The 24,504-nt window shown below is 47.4% G+C and overlaps 1 protein-coding gene across 1 annotated transcript in view; it reads left to right on the top strand.

Moving 5' to 3' along the window:
- Nucleotides 1-24,504, top strand: part of LOC133354584 (pappalysin-1-like) — a 126,609-nt gene that overhangs the window by 94,512 nt on the left and 7,593 nt on the right. Inside the window, 4 exon segments of the mRNA XM_061571534.1 lie at nt 591-700; nt 4,864-4,935; nt 17,382-17,483; nt 22,280-22,321. Coding sequence (XP_061427518.1) covers nt 591-700; nt 4,864-4,935; nt 17,382-17,483; nt 22,280-22,321 — 326 coding nt within the window.

Below are 24,504 nucleotides of genomic sequence, written 5' to 3' on the forward strand. Positions count from 1 at the left end.
GGGGAGTGTAAAAAGTAAAAAAAAACTCTAAATCTGGAACAGTTCAGCAGACCACTTGCCGACCGCCTTGCGGACCACCGTCGACCTAGAGGGCCTCTTTGGAGCTGCGCCCAGTCGAGGCCCTTCCGCCAGCGGTGGTGCGTCAGCAAGGGCTCGCGCCACCTTCACGTCCGTATTAACTCTAGATTTGAAGCTTTCGTGACTGCAAGGATTCATATTCTTACACGCACCTTTACATCATCCGCACCTTTACATCATCCGCACCTAGTTTACACAACAAAGGCTCATTCCTAACAGCGTGCTTCAGCCGCACCGAACCTCACAAAAATAATATTCAGGGCCTACCTTGGCTCCACCCACCCTCAACCAGGATATATACAAGGACTATTTTCTTGGAATTTCTCTCACTTGATACAGCTATCGTGCTGTGACGGTTCAACCTGAAGACGGAAGCTTGTGTTGCCTCCGAAACGTCGTTATTTTTATTTTATTTTACTTTTATTAATTTTAATTAAAATGTTTCACCTACGTGACTTTACCGAAAAAACCTAAGAATATAAATATACTTCACGTCCGTGTCTACCTGTCAGGTGCTCAGTGCAACCCGAGCTGCAACAAACCGATGCACGATCCCGTGGTGCTTCCCGTGAACACGTCGGCGGAGAAGCTGCCCTACTGGGTCAGCGTGCCTCGAATCCAGGTGACATGACGTCTCGACAACGGCAGCGGCGCGGCCAGGTGATCGCGCCCGAGCTTTAGCCTCTCGCGCACGACGAAAAGTTTCAAGTCCGCAGGGAAGTGCGTCACCGAAACCGCGCGCGTTTCCAGTTCCGCACACGCAGCGCGGTGTTTGAGCAGAATTGTGCGGGGACAAAGATACAATTTAATGACGCTGACTGTATATATATATTTGTTTTTAAACCCTAAACATTAACGTCGTAATTTTTATTGTGAATAAGAAAAAGTTACCCGTCGTTGGTTATGGAACAGCAAACGTGACTTAATCATTTCCTGCCATACAGATCACTGTAACTCCAATTTCTTCACACTAACTAAAGAACATAGACACGCAATAATGCACTCTGTCATGATTTGTAATCATGTGTCGATTCAACCATCATTCCTTGTTGTCTCATTTTTAATGTCTTATTTGTTCTGTCTTCATGCTTGTTTATTTTTTTCATGAGGTGTAATGTCACATTTACACAAAAATGTCACATTCTAAATCGCCATCATTATCACCGTCGACATCATGCGTCCACTATAATTAAAATCTCATCCAAACTGTGCTGGATCAAAGCAAAGCGACCAATCCTGATACATACTGTGGAATCATGGATTAGATTTGAACTTGTTTGGAATCAGATTCATGATCTATCTGGGCCGAGTAGTCATATTGAAACGAACTAGAAACCGCTCCCCGTTCCTGAAAATGCGTGAGAGAGAGAGAGAAAAAGAAAGACCCGAGGCTCTGGCAAGACTGTCAAGCAGATTTTTGTTTGCAATCACAAAGCAGAATTGTATCTGATCACAGACGTCCCGCAGGTTCTGCTTAACCACAAGCGGTCCTTTCCAATGCCCGCCTCTTCAGCAATTGCTTGACGATTTATTGAAGGGAGACCACTTCCTTATTTGGCGCGTAGGGTTAAAGGATTATGGGTTAAAGGTTTAGAGGTTGGGCATGGGAGTGGCGTTTGTGTGGCGGGCACGGGCGCGCGGCCAATACCTCGCCCAAACCGGACACCTTGGTTGAATTATTTTCAGCAGTTTACAAGTAAGATAAAAATAATAATAATTAATGATTTGCACCCCCGATTCCTAATGTGAGGAACAATGCAAACCCCTGCTCACCTTCCCCGAAATATAGAAGTCAAACGCCGCCTATGGGTTCAGGTTAAGGGTCGAGGTTTTAAGGTACAAGGTTAGGAGTTAGACTACAGCTACGGTTATAGCTTCTGGCTTGAGTTTGAGTTGATTTTATTGGTTTACACGGACGATCCGGTTCAGGCCAGTTGCTCGCCTATTCGACAAAGGGAGATTTTCCGGGATGCTTGCGTGAGCACAGCAACAACAAAAACAGAAGGCAAACACATCGATATTATCGAGAACGAGCGCAGGGTCCTTAAAGGAAGTACTGCACGACTAAGAAAGGCGGTAAGTGACGCTCGTAAGCGAATAACAACAACAACAAACACAAATATGATAGGTTTTTCCCCTTTTTTCTGGCAACAAAACAGGTGTTAAGATTTTAAAACACCAAACTGAAACTTTAACAAGGAATCATGTCTGCATTAACCACAATGCTTGTGGTCAGAATGCAAACAAAAACATGCTCTGATACTATATGCATTGTCCTCGAAACTGATTGGTCCACACCAGAGACAGCTTTCTTTTGAGCCTCGTCTCAAACGGTATTAGACCAGAGGACGCCAAAAGGCGTACATACCAAAAACAGCGCAAACATGCGGGGGGCAAGTGGTGCCAGCAAAAGAGAGCTAGGCACAGGTGCAAGTTTGCTCTGTGTTTTGGGCATGATAAGGGCATAATGAGGAGGAGTGAAGGGAGAGAACCGAGATGTTGTTTTTACATTTAGGGAGCACGATATTAAAGGAGACCTGGCTTTCCTTGGTGTGCATCTGCAGGGAGAGTCATCTCGGCCTCAAAAATAAAATTGTCAACCCAGCACACCCCGAATAATATCCTCGAATAATGGGTTGTGCCTCTGTGGTAGGGGTATCACTGTGCAATGCCGGAATTATGTTTTTGATAAGAACAAATGCAGGTGCATGAGATTCGATGGAAATCCTTTACCTCTCTCAACACTGAACTCACAATGGACAGTACACCGCGCGATGACCATCGGACGCTCAAAATGCGCAGTAAACCTTTAAGGATTGATCTACTCAGAGCGTAAGTGGACATTTTATCGGCAACTAAATGATGGACGGGAAATCCCAATTGTCCCGTTTTTAAGAGGAACCTGTTCTTAACGCTTAGTCTGGGTTCGGCAAAAAAATTGATTTAGCGATCTTGTTTTAATCATCAGAGCAAGATGCCAGTCGCCAAAAAAAAAACCTAGCCGATTGCAAGAACGTGCTGCTGTATATTTTTTTGGGAGTCGGGTTAAACATCCAAGGTCATCGCCTCGTTTCGTTTCGCCCTCGTATTCAAATCATTCCATGGGATTTAAGTCACGGGACACCCACCAACAACAAGTCGCATTAGCGATGCGCCCATATGGGAACAAATGTCTCGGAAGACAAAACTTCACGCGACAGGTCAGGCTGTGACCGAGCGAGGGAAGGAGAGAAAGGCGAGCACAATTCAGGGGGATGCACAAGGCAGGGAGTTGAAGAGGGAGTTTATGAGGTGAGATTTGAAAACATCCGAGCGCGAGAGGGGACCAGGCAGAGTTGCCTGGGGAGGGAGTTCCATTCTCACACAAACTCCGGTCATCCTCGCATCAGCTCTTGACTAGCCATCGAACAAAGACAGTTACCGCATCGCGTGCCTTCGGATGCGCTTCTGCGTCCGTCTGGAACGCTCTTCCTTCCGATATTAGGAAGCCACTGGAGCTATGCACTTTTAAATCTAGATTGAAAAAAACATTTTTTAGAACTGCTTCTTGTGTTTAGTGTGTTGTCCTTCCCCGGCACCTCCGATTAGCACGGTTGGCTACGTACGGTGCGAAAGAAGTTCAACATACATACTACACTATACACTGCTATACACTACACTATACAAAAGGTGGGGGGCAGGGGAGGGATGCATTGCCTAAACGAATGAAGGAAGATGCTCACTCCCGCACTCCTCATCTGCCCGTTTGCTTTCTCGGTCCGCTCCCTGTTTTTTTTTTAGTTCCAGTGCGGCGTCGGGGCAGAGGGCACGGCCCGGGAACATTCATTAGGGCGCGCATTACAGAGAGCACGAGTGGTGGTGGTGGGGGGGGTTGGGGGGGTTGGGGGGGGTTGGGGGGTGGCGGTGCCGGGTGGGTCGAGGCAGGAGGGGAGGGGCCTCAGCGCCATTTGGCGGGGCGCCCGCTGCCGTGAGCGCATTCAGCCCAAGACGTTGATGGATGATTCAGGTGGTGTCCTTGGGGGATGGCGGAGTGCCGTCGGCCAAATGAGATAACCCGCCACGGAAGACGAGGGCCTCTGCAATCCCTCATCTCGCCTCATGAATATTTAAGGCGGTTCGCGGATTAGATCATCGACAAATTTAACCCACGTCTCTCGTCCTGTCCGTCCTCGACTGTCCGCCGCTACGTTTCGGGGGGGGGGGGGCTGCGTTTCATGCTAAACGGTCGCTTGCCCCCCCCCACCCCCCCCCCACCCACCACACCTCACCCACCTCACCCCACCCCACCCACCCCTCCCCACCCCCCCACCTCACCCCCCACCCCACCCAACCCTACCCACCTCACCCCCCCCACCCACCCCACCCACCTCACCCACCCCACCCACCTCACCCCACCCCACCCACCTCACCCACCTCACCCCCCCCACCCACCTCACCCACCCCCACCAACCTTACCCCACCCACACCACCCACCCACCCCACCCACCTCACCCAACCCACCCACCTCACCCACCCCACCCCACCCACCTCACTCCCCACCCACCCCACCCACCCCACCTCACCCACCTCACCCCCCCCACCCACCTCACCCACCCCACCCCACCCACCCCACCCCCACGCCTTGTGCGGGGCGACCGTGCGGGACACTTGGCACGTGACCCCGGTGAACTCTCCAACCCCAAGCGAAGTCGCCGCTCTGCATTGACAAACATTTTGCTCACCCCACCCCACTTTCGCCCCCCCCACTCCGCCCCCACCCCCGACGACCCCCTTCTTTTATTGCAGCACATCATCTGCACAGCCGTGAAAAAGTGGTACCCAGACCCATCGACCATGAATTGCATCAAGTCTTGCGAGGTGAGGTTCGGATTCCTTCGGCCCAAATAAAGATTCTGATTCTGTTCTTTGTGCTGCTGCTGCTGCTCATGATGATGATGAGCCTCAGTACTTACGGTTATACCACAACTCCAAGCCTCAACCATCATCACCGAACGGTTCAGATTTTCTTTTTTAAATCACTCCTCGTGCTAAGCTTAGATGGGGTGGCATTACGGTTGCAACCTCTGAGCTGCACAAGAACCAGGACATATATTGGGAAGAAGACTACCTAACAATATCACAAGAGTAAACTAAATCCCCTTCATCATACGGCTGGCAGATTTTGCCAAAGAACTCATCGCTGTGAGCTTTAATCCCAAACTAGTCGAGCCTCACTGGAGTTACGCAGAGATCTCCACTCGGCAAAATTCACCTGCAATGTTCGTAAAACCAGCTCAGCATTCAGTTGACGTTCTCCATCCATTAAAGAATCCAAGAAACCCAAGAGACCTCTGCCCGGTGATCATTCCTAGATGGAGTCTAGTTCCAGGACGGTCTCTTGCACGGCACCCACCCTCTGGAGTGTCCTCATAATCAATCTTAATATTCCAAATTGACCTTCTGTAGCCATGTGTGTGAAGGCCACGCTGCAGGATCGCCTGTGCCATCATTGGGAATGCTGTAACTAAGCTCCGTTACGTCTGACGTTGTACGTAAGTTCGTGAACATCTGTGACGGGATTTTATTGACACCGTTTTTGATTCGTATGAAGGCACTGTTTTAGTGTTCATTCTTTGCGCGAATTTTAGTGTTCATTCTTTTGCGCGGTAACTTTTGGCTTGTATTTCTGCATAAACGATTTTTTTGGTCTTGCGAGTTTGCGCATTCCCACCCTGCCATGTACTACGACCACCGCCAGCTGCCGATGGTGTTTGTGACGGAGCCACTGATCTCGACGGAGCCTTTCCAGCCGAATTGATGAAAATATTTAAGTCTCAGACGGGAGAACTTGATTGCCAGTGCATCGTTATGAGTGGTGCATTATTACACAAACCAACAAAAAAACGTGGACTTCTAATGTCCCGGGAAGACTTACAGTTTGCCCAGGACAGCAGCTACCTCCTGAAAAAGGGTCAATCCTGGGAAAACCTAAAGAGTTGGCAAATCCTTAAATGGCATGGAATTGGTGGCCTTGTACGGGAACGAGGCAAAGAGGCAAAAAAAAGTAAAATTTTGACAACCTGAAGACGCGTAGAATTGATTATGATGATGATGATAATGATGATAATAATTTACATTTATTTATAAGGCGCCTTTCACTAATGCCTCAAGGCGAATTAATATAAAGAACGCTTAATATTGGGCCGAATGGAGGGAGTTTGAGCCACGAGGCAGAGAACGAAAGAGAGGCATGCTAGGACACACTCTCCAAAAGTCCCAGTTTTTGTCAGTTGCGTAATACCACACTACGTTGCAGTTAATTACTTAGAAGTTTACCTTCTCCTCCTTCCCACGATGTGTCCCGTTTTTGTTTGTACCTCATAAGGTGGCGAGCCAGCCCCCATCAACGTTGTCTCTCGCCCTCGCAAGTGAAACGCAACGAACCGTTAGCGTCTTTGTTGAGAGTTCCGAGAGCAACTTTCGCTGAGCGCGACTCCGAAATCATTACGCGATGCCCGGGCACTGTAACGTTGCTTAGACAACAGCCATAATCGTCACGTGCAGCGTGATATAGTAATTAACCATGGCGAGATGTAATGCAGCCTTGCTGAAATAAGGGCCTTCAATTGCAACTTCTGCTTTGGGTGAAATAATGAAAATCAAATTTGCGGCTCCCTGGACACGGCCCGGTGAGTTATGTGTTTGAGCAGCAAATTACCCTGTAACCCGTTAGAGTTACAGCCGCATATATTGAATTAAGAACACCTTGACATCGCACCCCCCCCCCCCCCCGCATCAACGGGGACCGCACGTGAACCGAGCGCGCGATCGCCCCGAGCCATTATCCCAACCGACGACGGCACGGCGGCTGTGAGATCGCTCCGAGGTGAAAACCTAAAGAGAAAAAAAGTGTTGAGCACTCCGTGCTGTCTTTGAGCCCCGCCCCCCTCCCTCCCGATACGTTTCCATTCATTGGCTACCACATTCTGATGAGCTTCCCCCCCCCCTCTCCTCCCCCCCTTCAACTTGCTTATAAGGGATTACATCTTGAATCATTGCCTCACTTGATACAGCTAATTCGGCTGTGACGGTCCCACCTGATGACGGAGACTTGTGTTGCCTTCGAAACGTCGTGATTTTTTGTTTTATTTTATTTTCATAAATTGTGATGTTTTTACCTACGTGACTTTACCGAAAAAACCTAAGAATATGAATTCTTGCAGTCACGAAAGCTTCAAATCTAGAAAGAATGAAGGATAAACTTTTTATTGCCAAAAGCCGGGAGCCGTTGAGCAAGTCACTTGATCTGAATGCGCTCGATTGGCGGCGCGTCGTCGTTCTCCGCCGGTGACGCTCTACATCTGAAAGTTAATGTTGTGCTCGGCTTGCCAAAGACGTGCCACAATATCGTTATATCGTGATTATCGTGGCTCGTATACAGTTCTTTTAAAATTATTTTATTGCGAAATAAATTTTAATTGCGAAATAAAATCACTTTGTATCCTCTGAAGCTCAATAATTAACGATTCTAAATGATTTTCTTTTTTTCTTCCCATTAAATGAGTGCTTTGTTTTTCAGAGTAATTTACGACACAGCCATTATATGACCTCATCGTTTACCGCAGGCAACAAAATGATGTATTTAGTTTACCGCGTGTAACGGAATACACGTGCATTCTAAGTGTTATGGGTTGTAAAGTTGTGATCCTTAAAACGCCTTCACGGCGGGCTTACGTGAAGTGAACTGCAGCTGAAGAACTTTTAAGTTAATCTTCATAAAATAATGACAATGCTATTAACAGCACGCACGATAATATTTTACGGGCATCTTCTTGGTTCTTTCGGTAAAGTCACGTAGAAGGGAAGTAATAAATTAATAAAATTAAAACATAATAAAATAATTCTCACGACGTTTCGGCCACAACGCAAGCAGCCGTCCTCAGGTGAAGAATGAAACACCACCAAGCTTGGAGCGTATATTTAAGCTGGGTTGGAGGGGGGAAGAAGAGCGCCTTGACAACAGAATTTGCATATCAAGAGGAATTTAGCATATTTATTGGAAATTCACCTGTAATGGCGCAGATGAGGTGAATAAAATAGATGAGAGGAATCAACGGGCGTATCTGCGATGCGTGAAGATGGTGAAAGCGAAATTGATGACAGTAAATGATGATTACTGGATTGTATGAATGGGGAATGAGTGATAGCCATATCGTGGATCTCATGATTATCGTCATTTAGTGGAAACGTATATCGTGTGGAATTACATTGAGAGACGGAAAGAGGGAACGCGGTGGAATAGAGAGCATACGCAAGTTTAATTTAATGATATCATTCTGTCAAGAAGGGTAAAGTGGGTTTGCGTGGGATGGTCAAGAATAATGAGGGATTGGTGGAATCAGTCAGACGAGCGGGTGCTCTGTGGGTTGTTACGTCGGGGGATTGCGAGGTTGCGGTGGCTCGGAAAGGCCTCCAATCTAGCTGTGGATTGGCCATGGCTGACGATGATCGCATCGTACGAGAGACGTCGCGGCAACCCCGGTTAACAGCCACGTGATGGGTCCACTCTGCAGAAGCATTTTGAAAAATCGGCTACGGAGTTACACTCGACGGATTGCCAGTAGACAAGTTTTCCGAGAATGTTTTTTTTACTTTTTCCCCGCTCGTGTAATTAACCTGTCACGCTAAAGGGTACGCAACAACATGACACTAAGCCGCTGAGACAAATTAAAGAAATCAAAGGCCAAATGCCCTAGAGCTGCTGTGTAAATGAATATCCCTACACCGCATCAGACCTAAGGAAGATTTTTCACAGAGCCAGAACGGAGTGCGCGCATTCTTCAGCTGCTTGCTGTGCTGCGTGGTTCATTCCAGGGGTGGAAAGATGTACTCCCCCGGTACATTGGTGAATTTTCGAGATTACTGGCAGCATTCCCATTGAGTAATTAATCATGTTTAGGTTTTTTTTCTTATTCTTGGGTCTTTCGGTAAAGTCACGTAGATATATTCAAATAAAATAACAAAAAACTATGACGTTTCAATCACAATACTGAAGACGACCGCTTGTGTTGCGATTGAAACGTCGTCGTTTTTTGTTATTTTCTTTCAACTTATCCACGTGAAATTTCGATTTAAAGCTTTCGTGACTGCAGGGATTCATCTTCTTGGTTCTTTAGGTAAAGTCACGTAGAAGGGAAATAATAAAATAATGTTATGTTTTATTATGTTTAATTTGTATTACTTTATTATTTCCCTTCTACGTGACTTTACCGAAAGAACCAAGAAGATTATCCACGTGACTTTACCGAAAGACCCCCAAAAATATGAATTCCTGTAGTCACGAAAGCTTTAAGTCAAGTTAGTTTTCTTCTTCTTCTAACAATTCTCTGAATGGTAGTGCCCCTGGTGGATGCAAGTCAACGTGACTCCGCTCTCAAAACATTTGCAAGAGCTTTTGGTTGAAGGCAAAATGCTTGCTTAGTGATAGACGTGGTGTTGCGGAGACTGGGCCCTGTGAGCACTTGCACGTGAGCCATGGGTTGGCTTGCTGAGCACCAGGGCTCAAAGGCACAAAGAGCCATGTGTTGCCACCAACAAACAGCACTCGAAAAAGTTCAAAAGGTGATTTGCTCCTCAAACAGACATCGAGGCAGGCATTGGTGCTCGTCTCTTGTTTACAGCTCTGAGTCAGTGGTGGACATTCCACATTCCTATGGCAGGGTCTAGTCTTTTCTGTAGGACAACCACTGCTGACGTGCCCACAAAGTGGTACTTATTTTAATCGGTCGCGGATGACTGATGGGCTGAGTCGACCCGCGGCCTGGGATTTTACGTGGTTGCGTTGACGCACGTTGAACTTGTTTTTGCACCGTACGTAGCCAACCGTGCTAATTGGAGGTTGCATGGAGGACCTCATTGAGGAGCGGCTTGACAATGGGCTGCACATGTACCAATACTGATGCTACTCACCGCTGACGTCAGCCATGGGACTAAAACTTGGTTCATCAACCGCTGCGCCACCGCTCACCGCTTATGCACAAAGACAAAAGGCACACGCGCACACACATACTCTGCTTCACAGAAGATAAGTGCCAGATGTGCCAAATTCAATGCAATCAATTCTGAATTGCTTAAGCTGCGGACCACTGCCCCAAACAGATAACACAGAGACACAGAGAGAGAGACACACACATAGGCACACACATGCTTATGTGTCTGTCTATGTGTCTCCGTGTCTTTGTTTTGACTCTCTCTCTCAAATTTAGCAATCTTTGGAAGAACGTAATCAACCAGGTAGGGTGTTGACTGTTATGTTAGCCGACTCTCTGTGTTGTATTGCATTATATTTCTAAGTTTACTAGCTTTGTTTACTCTTTCATTTGTACCTGATGATGATTGCTTGTGTTGCAATCTAAACGTCGTAATGCTATTATTACATTTAGATTTTTTTTCTTTCTACGTGACTTTACCGAAAGAACCAAAGAGTAATTCCTGCAGTCACGAAAGCTCCAACTCAAGTCAGATAACAGCATGCTTTTACATTGGTGCCAGCATACAACAAACAAATCACCCAGAATGCACCCGACCTTGTCAGATCTTGGAAGCGAGTCGTAGCTGAGCCTGGAGTGCTCGGATGGTTCGACTGTCACGCTGCGAAATATGTTAGAGGCTACGGGGCTACTACGTCGTCGGCAACAGAGGGCAGTACAGCAACACGCATTGTTGTACCGTTCTTCTATGGTCCCACATGCCAGTGATCAGACGACTCTCATGAACGGCCCCACTGATAGGAGTTTCGTAAAGATTGCACTTGCCAATGCTATTATGCAACGACGTGGGCGGTCACAGGAAACTTGGAAGAGTAGGCCACGTGCCCTCTAAAAGGGCTCACGCAGGGGTCTTATTTCAAGCGGAGCGGTGTGTGCAAGAAATCGCAGGCCCGCACTTTGAACATCTGCCTCTATGAGTTGTACGCGCGCAGCCTGGGTTTAAAGATGCGGATAGCAAAGAAGCACTTACACACACATAGCTGGTTACAGTGGCTCTCAGTGGCTCAGCGGCAGTTAGAAATCTATCTGCGTTACCCATCAGGGCATCGCACGAAACCCCATAAACAGGCTTTTAATGCTGCTGCGAGACGTTCTGCAATTTAAATATGCACGCGCCGTGTATAATGCGTGTGTCTGCGCCAGGCGCGCCGCTCTTGGTTAATAGGATCAACTCCAGCAAGTCACGTTGACCCGAGATGAAAGCTACAGTACAGCTGTGAGCGATGATGCGGCCAACATTTATTACACGTGCAACTGTGGGGCTGACGTGCCAGGGAGCAGCCCATTTTACACACCTGCCAACTTCTCCGGCGGAATACTGTGAGAGTACACACACACACATCTTTTTAAACAAAAAAAAGTACAACTTATATCGATGTGGTGCAATGGCTACAATGCTGGACTTGCAATCCAGCGCGGTCGCTGCTTTGATTACATTCTCCCGACGCTGCAGTTTGAAATAACGCTGCAAGTTTGTTCAATCCTCTCACCCCCCCCTCCCACCCCCTTCTCGTCTCTGTCCACCCGGCAGCATAATAATGGGTGACACCACGGTTAAGTCGATCGGCAGGTCGCGTTTGGAGGGGGAAATTCCGGGCATTCCCACCTCGTCCAAGACGTCTGGCTGGCATGGAAGAGTAGGCTAAAATTTACCCTCTAAGAGGGTCCGAGCGATTGCCCCCTTCTGGCAGCAGTGACGTGAGCAAAGCAATTGCAGGGCTCCGCCTTTACCCTTTTTGCTTCCCATTTCAACTTCGCAGCAGTCTTTTCATGTCGTGCTGTTGAAGCACAATGCCGAGCCGCCGTGAGTCGTGACAACACCTGCGAACTTGGAGCAGGGCATCCCCCTCCCAGTAGACTACACGTACTGGATAAAGCTCCAGGAGGACTCATTCATTCGTGAGTGCGTTAGTTGCGGCCTGCATTCAACCGCAGCTAGAGCCCCGATGTCCTCTTGAACCATTTGTCAATACACTGCCGGATGAGGGCCTACCCCCGTTGTCGTGCAAGCTAGCGGATGATGTCTGACCATACCGCACAACATTGCTCGGTATGGGTCGGTGAAAGGGCAAGGGAGTGGACACGTGGAAGCATTGCCGCGATGAACTCTGCTGCCCAACACGTAGCTCCAGAGCTGCCCATGACGACCTGGAAATGCTGGTGGTCTCACACAAGCTCCGGCCATGGCTCAAATTCTTTCTGACACCCGACGAGATGGGGGCAACACTGCACGTGATTTGGCCATTGGCGTAAATGTTCAGGAAGTTACACACAGATGCCATATCTCAACTGACAGAAGACTGGTGGGGCCTGCCAACGCGAGCCTGAAACTATAATCACTTAGGGTTGATCGAAGATTTCGAGACAATCTTGTATCGCTTGAAATCAAAAGGAACAATGAGCCACGTCAAGTACGATGTTTTACACTGGTGTACATATGCACACTGTGACTTGGATTTACGCCGTGTGAAAACACGGCCGAATGTCAAAACGCTGCAACAAAAAGTAGGATGTCACTTGGGACCATCCAAAACAGACAGAGAAATATGAGTACATCTGTTCTACATTTTGTTTTACATAGAGCGATCAGTCATGGGTATAAGAGAAGATAAAACTGCTGAGCACAGAGCTAGATAAGAGGCAGGGAGTTCCAGATTTCACGGGCAACAGAGGAGAAGGAGTGACCTATTGAGCAGATGTTGACTGAGAGCTTCCAGAGAAGGCTCTGATCATCGGAACGGAGAGCACGCAGCCAAAAATGTTACCTGTTAACCAGAGGTAACAGAACAATCCCTGCGGAGAGGAACTCAACGTTATGCTCCAAAATACACACGCGAAAGACATTTCACATATATAAGTAATCAATCAAGGATGTAAGCATCCCAAGACTTATGAAGAATGACACAGGCAGACGGAACAGCTGGTTCATCTGAGCAAAGTTGGTTTTTGCCCACCTGGAGTTGAATGGCCCCATCACTACCACCACCACCAAATCTGGGGGAGTGTTTTCTGCTTTCCCCAGGCGGGCTGGGGGACAAAACTAAGTGCGCTCAACTCCCCGGAGCTCGACATCGAACACCTGCGGCGAACGGTCGAACGCGACCGCTTTAAAATAGCGAACACCGAAGTTGTATTGAGCACATTCATGAAACCTGGAAAGTTGCGAGCGAAAGCCAACGACGTATCGTGTGACCAGCTCTTCAAAAATGTTAAGAGGCAATTATATTGTTGAAATAAAACATTGCTCTCCTAAGACCCCCCCGTCCCCCGTCCCCTCTCTACCACCGCCCGGACAAAAAAAAATACGAAGTCGCTGGCAAATGTGCGAGCGGGAATTGATAGCGCTACCTCCTGGGAGATGGCGACACACACGACGAGAAGATCGCAGGGCCCGGTGAACCTCCTCGCGCAAGTCTCGTTAACCCGAGGGGGGTGTGGGGAGGTGTGGTGGAAACCACGACGCACAATCATCGCTCACGGCCGTCCGGCACACGCTGACGGACCGGAACGTAGGGCTGGCAGCGAAGCGACACACACAACAACAACAACAAACCTCATGGCAGTTCGCCCTGTTTTTCACAACGTTCAGGAGGACTCCTTCGTGAAGGAGCGTCGTGGGCTCGTGACGAGGTTCACGCCGGCGGCAGGCGTGATAATGACACTATGTAACACGATTTTTGTTCCTGGGTAGTGTCATTTTCTAATTGATTATGCCTCAAAGGTATAGAAAATGGCTATTGTTCCCCACAAACTTTGCTTTTGTGACCAGGACTTTACGTGAAGGAATGGCACAAATGCACACCACGTTTTCTGATTGAAAATAGGTCAATTTCAAAATATCACTGTCCTGGTCACAAAAGCTAAGTTTCTGGGGAATAAAAGTAATTTTCTGTTCTTTTGAGGCATAAGCAATTAGGAAATAACACGTCCCAGGAACAAAAAAAAACATTAAATGCGTTACACAGTGTTATCAATGGAGTGGATTGTTAACTTTGCTTTTGTGTCATGCTCACAAAAGCAAAGTTTTACTACCCAGGAACAAAAAAACATTTTTTGCTACACACTGTTATTTGTCGAAAGTGTGTGCGTCTTCGCGCTGGGTGGGGGGGGCAGAAGGTCACCAAACCAAAAACGAAGTCAAGGGGAGAAAAAACTCTCCCGGTGGAAAACATAAAACACGCTCCCCTAGCCGCTTGCAAGACTGCACAGCAACGCACTTCGCTGTCCGTCACTGGGCGCGAGGGAGCCAGTGTTTATCGTGAGATTTGTATCACAACACGAGGGAGTTGAGCATTTTCAATTGGTACCTTTGAGTGAAAACCGTATTCATTACAGCATTCTGCACGTGTTCTTCCATTGCACACTCGTGTAGAAATTGTTTGTGCATATCCGTTCGCCCTACGCGCGTGCCAAATAATGTCAGAGCACTCTGGTGTTCATCTGTCCACGCTGTTGGTCAGTGGATGTTGACCGTGGCCAGGAATCGGATTTGTGCCATCGTGTTCAGAGTTTCAGTACGCTAACCGCTGCACCGCCACCACCGCCGCCACCGCCGCCACCTTTCCCTTATATTTTCGTAACGTTTCCATCACGATATATTGATGATTTATAGTTACTACTATTGACGAGAAAGCTGTGCTCAAGACTTGCCATATTTTGTATGTAGTGTTCCACATGCGAGCTGAGGTAGTAAAATGTCGCTCTTAAAAATCACGAACGCAGCTCGCCCGTAAAAATGAGCTCACCGCGCTTGTTGAACCCCCATTCGGAATGGTGAATTGTCACGCACAACGTGATGACACGTACGATGCAGCGCACACCGCTGCAGCACACCGACGCGTAGCAGAACGGCCGAACATTGCCTGACAGGGCCACGACTTTGCGTGCTCTTAATGTCAAAAGATAATCGGGGCTACGGATCCAGTTCCAGATCGCTGACGCTATGACCAAAATTCTAGATTTGAAGCTTTTGTGACTGCAAGGATTCATATTCTTAGGTTTTTTCGGTAAAGTCACGTAGGTAAAAATTTATAAAAGGCAACACAAGCTTCCGTCTTCAGGTACTTGATACAGCAAGTACTTGATACAGCAAGCGTGCTGTGACGGTTCCACCTGAAGACGGAAGCTTGTGTTGCCTCCGAAACGTCGTGATTTTTATTTAATTTTTATTTTATTTTACTTTTATTATTTTTAAATTTTTTTACCTAAGTGACTTTACCGAAAAAACCTAAGACTATGACCAAAAATCATGCGTGCCTCTCTCGAGTTTCAGCGGGGGGGGGGGGGGGTGGCGGGGGGCTTCTAGTGGGACCAATTGTTCCCCCCTTAATATTTCATTTCGTTGCCAAAACATAACCGTGCTGCCCCCGAGTGGCCGGGCTCTTTCATCTGACGGCTATTTAGCGCCCTCCCCCCCCCCCCCCGCGCTGAGATTACGATTGAAAAGGGGGGGCTCATCCTTCCGTGCCCCTCACCCACCACCCCTCCCCCCTCTCTCTTCTCTCCCGAGTTGTACGCGCTGTTGTTGTTGTTTTTGCGCGAGCCCCTCGACTGGGCACGTAGGGGTTGCGAGTTCAAACGATTTGACGTGTAGTGGTCGCGCTTTTCCAAGTGGTCTGCACGTAACCGCCTCTGTTATTGCCAATGCACTGTTGGCTGAAGGGGGGTGGGGGTCCCCCATGCCTGGCTAGCCACGGGCGGGGGGGGGGGGTTATGTTCTCTAAACAGGGACTCCTCGAGTTACGAACGAGTTAGGTTCCAGAGGTCTGTATGCAAGTCGATTTGTTCGTAAATCTCAACTTTTCTCCCGTTGATTCCAAACATGTACGGCATGTACTCTAAACACGGGGAATGGCTTTCAAAGTTGTATAATCTCATGTAGATGTAGATGCCACTGGTTCTTCTTACTACCACCTTCAACACTTTCACCGCTCTTACGCTTCTGAGACACGATGGGGGTTGATAATGTTCGTGAAATGCACGGAAAACGTCGTAGTGAGCCGCACAGCGGGGAAGGCTCGGTGACGACACCGGAGAACCACCGCCGTCTATTACGCGCGGCGGTTGAACTTACGACTCTGGATTCAAACATGCAACTGGACATACGGACATGTTTGTTCGTATCTTTTAAAGTTCATAAGTAGAATGTTCGTAAGTCGATGAGGCCCCGTACTTTATCGTGCTGGTCAGTCCGAGTTAGTGAAGGTGGAGGGAGCAGCAGAATAGCAATTAATTTTGCTGCACTGTCCTCTGCTGACTGCGATACCTATTGCACACGTCTTACAAGCACGGCGGTCACCCAAGCTCGCACGATCGAGGCTCTTCAGGAGCCGTGCCTAATTCAGTGCAATTTAAAGGGCGAATCGATGCGTGGCCTTGTTTTAGATGCTCATTATGACCCTGACTGAAATAAAGGACATTTAACTCGACGTGTCAAAATGTGGCGCAGCAAATTCCGTTGCTTGTATTTCACTTCTACGTTCCACCGTCCTTATCTACGCGGCCCACCCCTCCCAACTCCCGCCGCCTTCGCCAAACTGCACTGACCATTGTGGCGAAGTATGGTTGGATTATCCCCTTCCGCCCTCACTGTGTTGGGAGGCCCTTATTCAGCCGCGGTATTTCATAGACTATTTAAGATTCAACATTTCATTAGCTGTTCCCATCGAACAGCTGGCTGACTATCGAACGAAGACGGTCACCGCATCGCGCACTTTCAGATGCGCTTTTGCGGCCGTCTGGAACGCTCTTCCTTCCGATATTAGGAAGTCCACTGGAGCTATGCACTTTTAAATCATGTTTAGTTTGTTGTCCTTTCCCCGCACCTCTGATTATCGTGGTTGGATACATACGGTGTGAATTCAACATCCATACATGAGATGAAAATATAAGCAAAAAACATTTTGTTTCGAATTGGCCAAGTAGGCATGCAACAAGTAAATTATGTTATTGTTCTTCACTTATCCTGAAGTCTGCCCTGAATTTGAAGCCGTAAAATATATCTGTACTACTGTAGTTTTTCGATGATTTTACACGGTGTTCAACTGTAGCTTCTGGTTCTGGTCCAGTAACCACAATAAAGGTGAATACATTGACTCGTTCTAACCTATAGCATATTAGTGTTTAAACCAGAAGTCTCACCAAATGTATGACGTTCAACATATGCACGAGATAATAATAATGAAAAATATTTGCCCGTGCAATTTCATGCTACCATATGAAAGAATAAGTGTGAAGTTGCGTCGTTTCTGATGCATTCGCTCATTATATTTGCAGGATACCTTTAAAGGGGATGGCTGGTGTGATCCTCATAATAACCGGGCCTACTGCCAGTACGACCGCGGAGACTGCTGTGCCTCTACTGCCAATGCCAAAGAGGTAAATGCCATTCTGCCAAACACACACACACACAGGTAAAAAATTATTGCGTAATAGAGTTTTTTTGGGTTAGATTGCATGAATAGAAATGTATCATTAAACACGCCACCACCCGACAAAGTCAATTAGTAAGGTAAAAATTTAAAATTAATAAAAGTAAAATAAAAATAAAATAAAAATACCTACGTGACTTTACCGAAAAAACCTAGGAATATGAATCCTTGCAGTCACGAAAGCTTCAAATCTAGAATCAATTAGTAAGGTTTGTCATGTAAACAAAACATGCCAATTTCTTATTAGTACACCACTGCCGTGTGTCGGAGAGTAAACCTACAACACTTACAATTCAACCAGCATCATCAGGCGGACAGCCAAAGTTGTGGAGAAATCCCCCTCCTGTTTCGACAAGGAACTAACCCAAAAACCTCTGTTGTGGATAATATTGGTCGCACACAACCGATCATGCATGTGCATCCGTGAACACACGCAAATACACAATCCACCGTTGAACCACGTGGCCTTTTGGTTTGGGACTGGTGCTGTTGGTGAGCACCTGTTAAGGCTGGAAAAGCGTTCGTGTGGCACTGATGAGTGTACACTACACCAGGTGCTCAATTGAGGCTGGGTTGAACACGCACCACAGCTTAGAATTGAACCCAGGTCAAAATGGATCATACTACAGTGTATTAAGCACTGCATCACCACTGCACTCATAACACGAAAATATATCACTCGTATGGTGATAGCAGGGGAAAAGTCCTCAACTAGCAGTGGGTCAACGGATGTGCGTGGGATGTAATGGATTCACACTAGCCACGAGAAGTTGCTACCATTTATCTTACTTTGATGTTAACAAAAAAAATCGATTTCTCGAATCGAATTGTAGCCATGATTTGCATACATTCATCATCTAACCTCTGGCAGGGTGGAGGGGGGGGAGGGGTGTATCAGTGCTTATCGCACTGATACACCACTTAATATTGTTACATTTGTTCCGAAAATATTTTGAAAGGTATTGCAGTGCCAGCTCTATCCACAAAGGTACGCCCATTTATGACTTGGTATTGGGATGCTGTTAAGTTTGTTTTAGTGGACTTGCCGGATAAGAAAATTGCCCTCGTGTTACTTAATTGAGCAAAACTACAAGGCAACATCGCCCCCACTGGCAGCCGACTCTACCCGTCCATGCAAGTTTCTCGTTCCTTACCGATAGCCTCGCGCTCTAAGAACGGCGCAAATACCAAACGCCCTCAGTGGTTTGATTTGAACTTGACGAGTGGTATTGTTGGATAGACGGCCACACATGGACAGACGTAACATTTATTGGCCTATATACTCCATAAAAAAAACACAATCACAATTTTCTCCCCTTTAGCCATAGGGACGTCGAGACTCGGAGAAAGTTTTGTTCAAAAACTATGGCACTGTTCTGTTTTTTGTTGTGTTTTGGCTGGCAAGCACACCAAGCATTGTGGTCATTGCCAGTGCTGGCATTGACCTCATCAGACCAGCGACTCATAGTGTGTTGGATCAACCTGTCAAGCTCAGATAATTGGCAGTTACTGTAGCAAGCGTGGCCAGGAAACGAACGAGGGTCACCGAGATCATAACACGGTGCGCTAACTGATATGTCATCTCACGAAGACAAAGTTCCCCGATAGAGCATACGCAGGCCCTTTGGGGCAAGTGCTGTTCGTGAAGCACCTATAAAGGCCGGAACGGCACGTGCGACGGAGGTGTATTGCAAGCACAAGGCCCGGTCGTCTTTGTCTCCTCCTTGCTAATGATTACACATCGCGGCAGGTACTCACTCAAAACGGAGTCAAGCTAGGGGAGGCCCAGGGGTCGGTTCAGATAACAACCGCTGGGGTTAGCCACGTAGAGGAATCAAACGCAGGCCGCCGGGTTTTGGAAGCGCGGTGCACTAACACGTCGCGCTGATGCCCCATGCACCACGTCATTTCGCACACGCAGGCAGCACACGGACAACCGCAGACGAAATAGCTTGCACTGTAAATATACAAAAAAAACTGCACACGCCTATGTTTCGATGGATGTCAATACTCCATTAGAGCAATTGTCGGCAGAAGAAGAGTCCGTTTCAGATGACTGCTAGATAAATTACGTGCCATCAACCCTAATTTCGCCTAATGGGGTTCCAAACTGCTTATGTGGGGTGATGGGGGTTGATTGCGGGGTCGAGTTCCGTTTGTCCAATTCGTCAGCTGTGTTAATATAGCACGCTATGCATGCATAACCACACCTGCCTCGCGAACATGTACGACTCGCCATCGCAAACACCACGACGCAATGCGCATATCCAATCGCAGTTTAACCCTCGTTCGATTTGCAGCTGTAAAATGACCTGCGCCACGTACAAACATTTTCTCATTGTCTCTCATAGCCATGTTCTAAAAAAAAATGGGAGGGGGGAATGGTGGGTGTTGCTTAGACATATCTAAACATTTTGGGGGTTGTCTCTTAGCCCATGCGAAAACATTTTGGGGGCTGCCCAGACTCCCGTGACACCCATGGGTAGGTGGCTGCAGGGATGGCGGTGTTGGGTCGAACACAAGTGCGTATTGTGGGCCGCGCCGCTCCTGACTGACTCACGCGGCAGCAAAAAACCAGCAACGGCATTTTTTTAAGCGCAGCTCCCGGTCTTGGCCGAGGTGATTTTCCAAAACATTACAACACATTCACAGGTAACGGCTTTGCGCCGCCGTGCGCCAACAAGCGACGCGTGTAAGGCACGAGGCGCGATTCGGCGCGGGGTGGGGGGGGGGGCGGTGTAGGAGGAGGGGGGGGGGGGCGGAAAAAAAAGCGAATTCATTGGCAAGGCTGCATTCGTGTAAGTTTAACGGTGAGCATGGGATGCACTTTTTTTCCAAGTTGATTTTGACCGCCCCCCCCCCCACAATGCGTTGTTGTGTTCACGGGCAAAAGTTATGCGGCTTGCTTAGCTTACCGTTGCGTGCTATTCACGTACAAAGAATTGACACGTGTTGATCTGATTTGAATGGCGCAACCACAAACAATAAACGTTAAAAGGTGGTTGTCTCAAATTTAGCTTGTAAACGAACCGCACGCCGTGAGCCATAATTGCACGTCGATTCATCGATAAATATTGATTCACAAGCTCACGGTAATGTTTTTTGTTTTGTATTTCCGTGTTGTTTTTAATGGGTTAATGTGATCTCTACAGGCTACTAGTGACCGCTATATTAGATAAAAAGTATTTTTTTCTCTTCTTACTATTGATTCTCGAACCAAATCCGTCCTCGAATTGAGACCATTCGTTTAAATGTCCCGCACGTACATTCTTTCACCTCTGCCAGTCGCACTGCACATGGACATTATTGTATAAAGCAGAATATCGCACGTCTGCCCCGAAATCAATTAACCATCCACACACGCAGTGCAATATTTGTTGGCACGGTGTAACTGTAATCTTTCTTTTGAAGTTCACATATCTTCTTACCTTGTCACGTATCCGCCCTATACCTTGTTCCCAGGGCATTATATCATTAACAAGTTAAATTGTACAGTTGTTTGTGTCTTCATCGATCGCACTCATACTCTGTTGTATTTCATGTTGAGTCATTTTTTGTTGTAATTATACCGTGCAATATTAAAATCATGAAAACAATTTCAATCGAATTCACGTAACCTGAAACCATATTCTTTGGGTCTTTCGGTAAAGTCACGTAGATACCAAGATGTCTTATTTTATTATCACTCGGTGAATGAAAATTAATTTGGCATCAACGGCTCTCCAACCATTCAACAATTATGATACATTCTACATCCCTGCATTTAATAACCGCAACTTCACGGCTCTCCGGCGTGTTTTCAGATTGCAGCGCCTGTCACTCGGCGTGATGTCTGACGTTTCTCGTCACGTGCCTCACCGGGACACGCGCAAGTTAAACGTCGGACATCGCGCCGAAAATGTTGTAAACAGGGCGCGACCCGAAATAAACACGCCGGAGGGCCACGAAAAAAACCCAACGCAGGCAGCCGAACTTTTTTGTTGTTAAGAGTTACGAGAAAATAACCGTTGTCAAGGAGGCCACACAAAGGCTCAACCAGACAGCCTTTGAAAGCACGTGCTGTTCTTTCCACTTGCGGAATATTCCATGGCACGTATCACTCACCTCCAGTGCAATTCCTACACCTTGGCAGAACTGAGGCTCTTATTGTAGGCTCCTTGCGAAACCACGTGCACATTTCTCGTAGCTATAACCGCCATGTGTTCAAACATGGAAAAGGATGAGTGGCGTTTTGCTGGAGGGTTGGTCATGGCAACAAGTTAACAATTCTCGCATTCAAAGGTAGCAATTAGACGCATTTAGTATCTACAATTAGTATCTAACCAAAGTTAGCAATTTGATGCAATTATTGTAGTATTAATCGGATAAACTGGATTTTGAAAACCGTTCTTCAACTTCAACCGCTGTGAGCTGAAACTATTATAATCGACGCCTTGTTAAACGCTTGTAAGTTCGTGACAAATTAATTTGGTTGGCCTTGTCGGGTGGTGGAGGGTCCTGTAAACGACACGATCATTTACGTGGCTGGACTCAAAGGTCAATTATGAATCATTAGCAGTGGTGTGATTTTGAAGAATGGTAAATCGTAAATTCTTACACACATACGTCTTGAAAAATGTGTATGTATAACGTGATCATAAGAAATTCGATTTTAATTAAATGGTTCAGTGCGTTGTCACGTGCCCACTTGTCTGTCATATACAGCCTTGGAAAATGACTGATGTGCGCAATTTTCTACACCAGGATTTGCACTCCAACCCTCTGCACCTACCAGTTCGCACACAGGTACAGTTAACGTTGACCGATCAACGTCCATCGTGACAAAAAAAAAATCACCAGGTCACTTGATTTCAAATTATCACATTTTGTGGGATTTATCTCCGACACACAACGCCAGTGTACTGAGGCATTGATACAATTGGCGAGTTTTTTTTAATTGACGACTTGATTTATCTGCTTGGTTGTGTCGGGTGGAGGGTGGTGTACGACACACATTGGCATTGTACTTACGTGGTGATCTGACCCAGGCATCTATTATAAATAATTTTTTCGATGTTTTTGGGGGAAACAAATATTTTGTACTTGCACATTAGCAGATTAAAGGTACAATACATCTCTTAAAACGGGCAATGCATCATGTACATTAAATTGTTTGTGTCTTTACCCCCATCCCCATTGTATTACAATTGTTACGTCAGTTTCATGTGATGAGACAAAGTGCTTGTTTGTCATTCTTGCAGAGCATTGCATCACCTCATGGTAGTAAGTGACCTACAGAACGAGATGTTGCAGAAGTATATTTGAGATCCCTTCAAGTGACTATTTTATCCATACACTTTCCTCCTAGCCCTGTTACAGAGAAATGCTTGTTGCACGGCATGCAACCGGTATTATACATATATACAAATTCTTAGAGCTGGAACGCATGCAAATTAAATGAAAAAAGTACGTTAATTATTACGATTTTTTTTGTGCAGTCATCTATGACCAGACCATCAACTCACGACACTTGAGAACCTGGAATCATCATAGACAGCCAAAGCCTCGATTAGAACCTCCCAGGATCTCTGCCACCAGGACAGCATGTCTATTTAAATGGTGGAGCAGTTCTTTTTTTATCACAGTGATTTAGAGTAGAGCTGAGCCCATTTCCAAATTCTCATTGACTCACTTTACTTTAGCTGAATACTTGGACCCCTTTTCAAATGTTGCCCCCCCCCCCACATCCTGCCTCTTTTCGAAGGCAGGAAACCCCCTTACAAGCCTGACACGGCTGATGATGCCGATGGGGTCACGGAGACCCCGCCTATCGACTCCCGTCCAGCGGCACACGTGGAGAATAACGCCTGTCCCCCCCCCCCCCCCCACAGCTATTTTTGTATTATCCGATTAGGCGCATGCTCGAGCTGACAATCGGCAGGGGGTAATCGATATATTTTATTCATCGGATATCTCGTAGCTTTTTGGAATGTGCCAGCAAGCGACGATCCGCAGCGACAAGTTCGCCCGTCGCGATGCACTCCCTTTGACCACGTTGGGGGATGTGCCTCGCGGAGCCGGGCGTAACAAAAAAAAACATTGGAGGGGGGGGGGGCCCTGCTCCGATCGCCCCGTTGTGACATTCCACATGGATGTAGCAGACGTACTTCGGGGCGCATTAGCTGGGGGGGCGGAGCGGGGGGGGGGGGGTGGACGGTATCCAGCAGCAGCAGAAAAAATACATCGCTCATACCTTCTCTTTGTGGCAGCGATGAAAGCCGAGGTTGAATGAAAAGGGCCAATTCATGGGGCTGCGGAGTGCCCGGACGAGAGAGTGGCCAAACGAAAACGTTTTCTCGGCCCAATGCCATAACGCCGCCCCCTCTTTGCTCCAGTTCACAAGGCGCAGCCGTGCAAGCGCTTGCTCACGCCGCTGCTGGCCGCCGAAGGACCGCCCACTGCGTCGAAATCTTAATAGGGTTTTTTTTGGTCGATGTCTCTTTTTAGCGCTAGCCACGTGCCATCGGAGGCGGGTGTAACCCACACTTTACCCCTCGCAACCCGCCGATCGACTAACTGGAGTACCCATTTGCACTGCCCTGTGGACTAGAGGCGGTGAAGGGTGGGTGGGGGGCGTTTGGGGTGACTTAAGAAACTTGCTGCCATTGCTTCAACCACCGTGCTGGAAGATGGAATCAAGCCAGCGAGCTCCAAATTGCAAGTCCGGCGTGCTAACCATTATGCCACGGTAGCAACATCCCTTCCTATCGTAAGAGTTCCAGAAATAGGCAGCTGAGGAATTGCCCCTGGATTATTCTTAGCACCATCTTCTGTTAGCCTTCGATGTTTGCTGTGAGAAGCTGGGAGGGTGGGGGGCGACTGTTTTGCGAGCAGTGTGGGAGCTGTGTGGTAGAGACAAGCTGTAAAAACCTTCGCCGGGTGCTTTCCATCCGATTCGGATTTTGGGAACAACCGACGATTTTTCAAGT

This window comes from Lethenteron reissneri, chromosome 48 (genome assembly GCF_015708825.2).
Source record: "Lethenteron reissneri isolate LAM-NWPU_2019-01 chromosome 48, ASM1570882v1, whole genome shotgun sequence".
NCBI lineage: Eukaryota > Metazoa > Chordata > Hyperoartia > Petromyzontiformes > Petromyzontidae > Lethenteron > Lethenteron reissneri.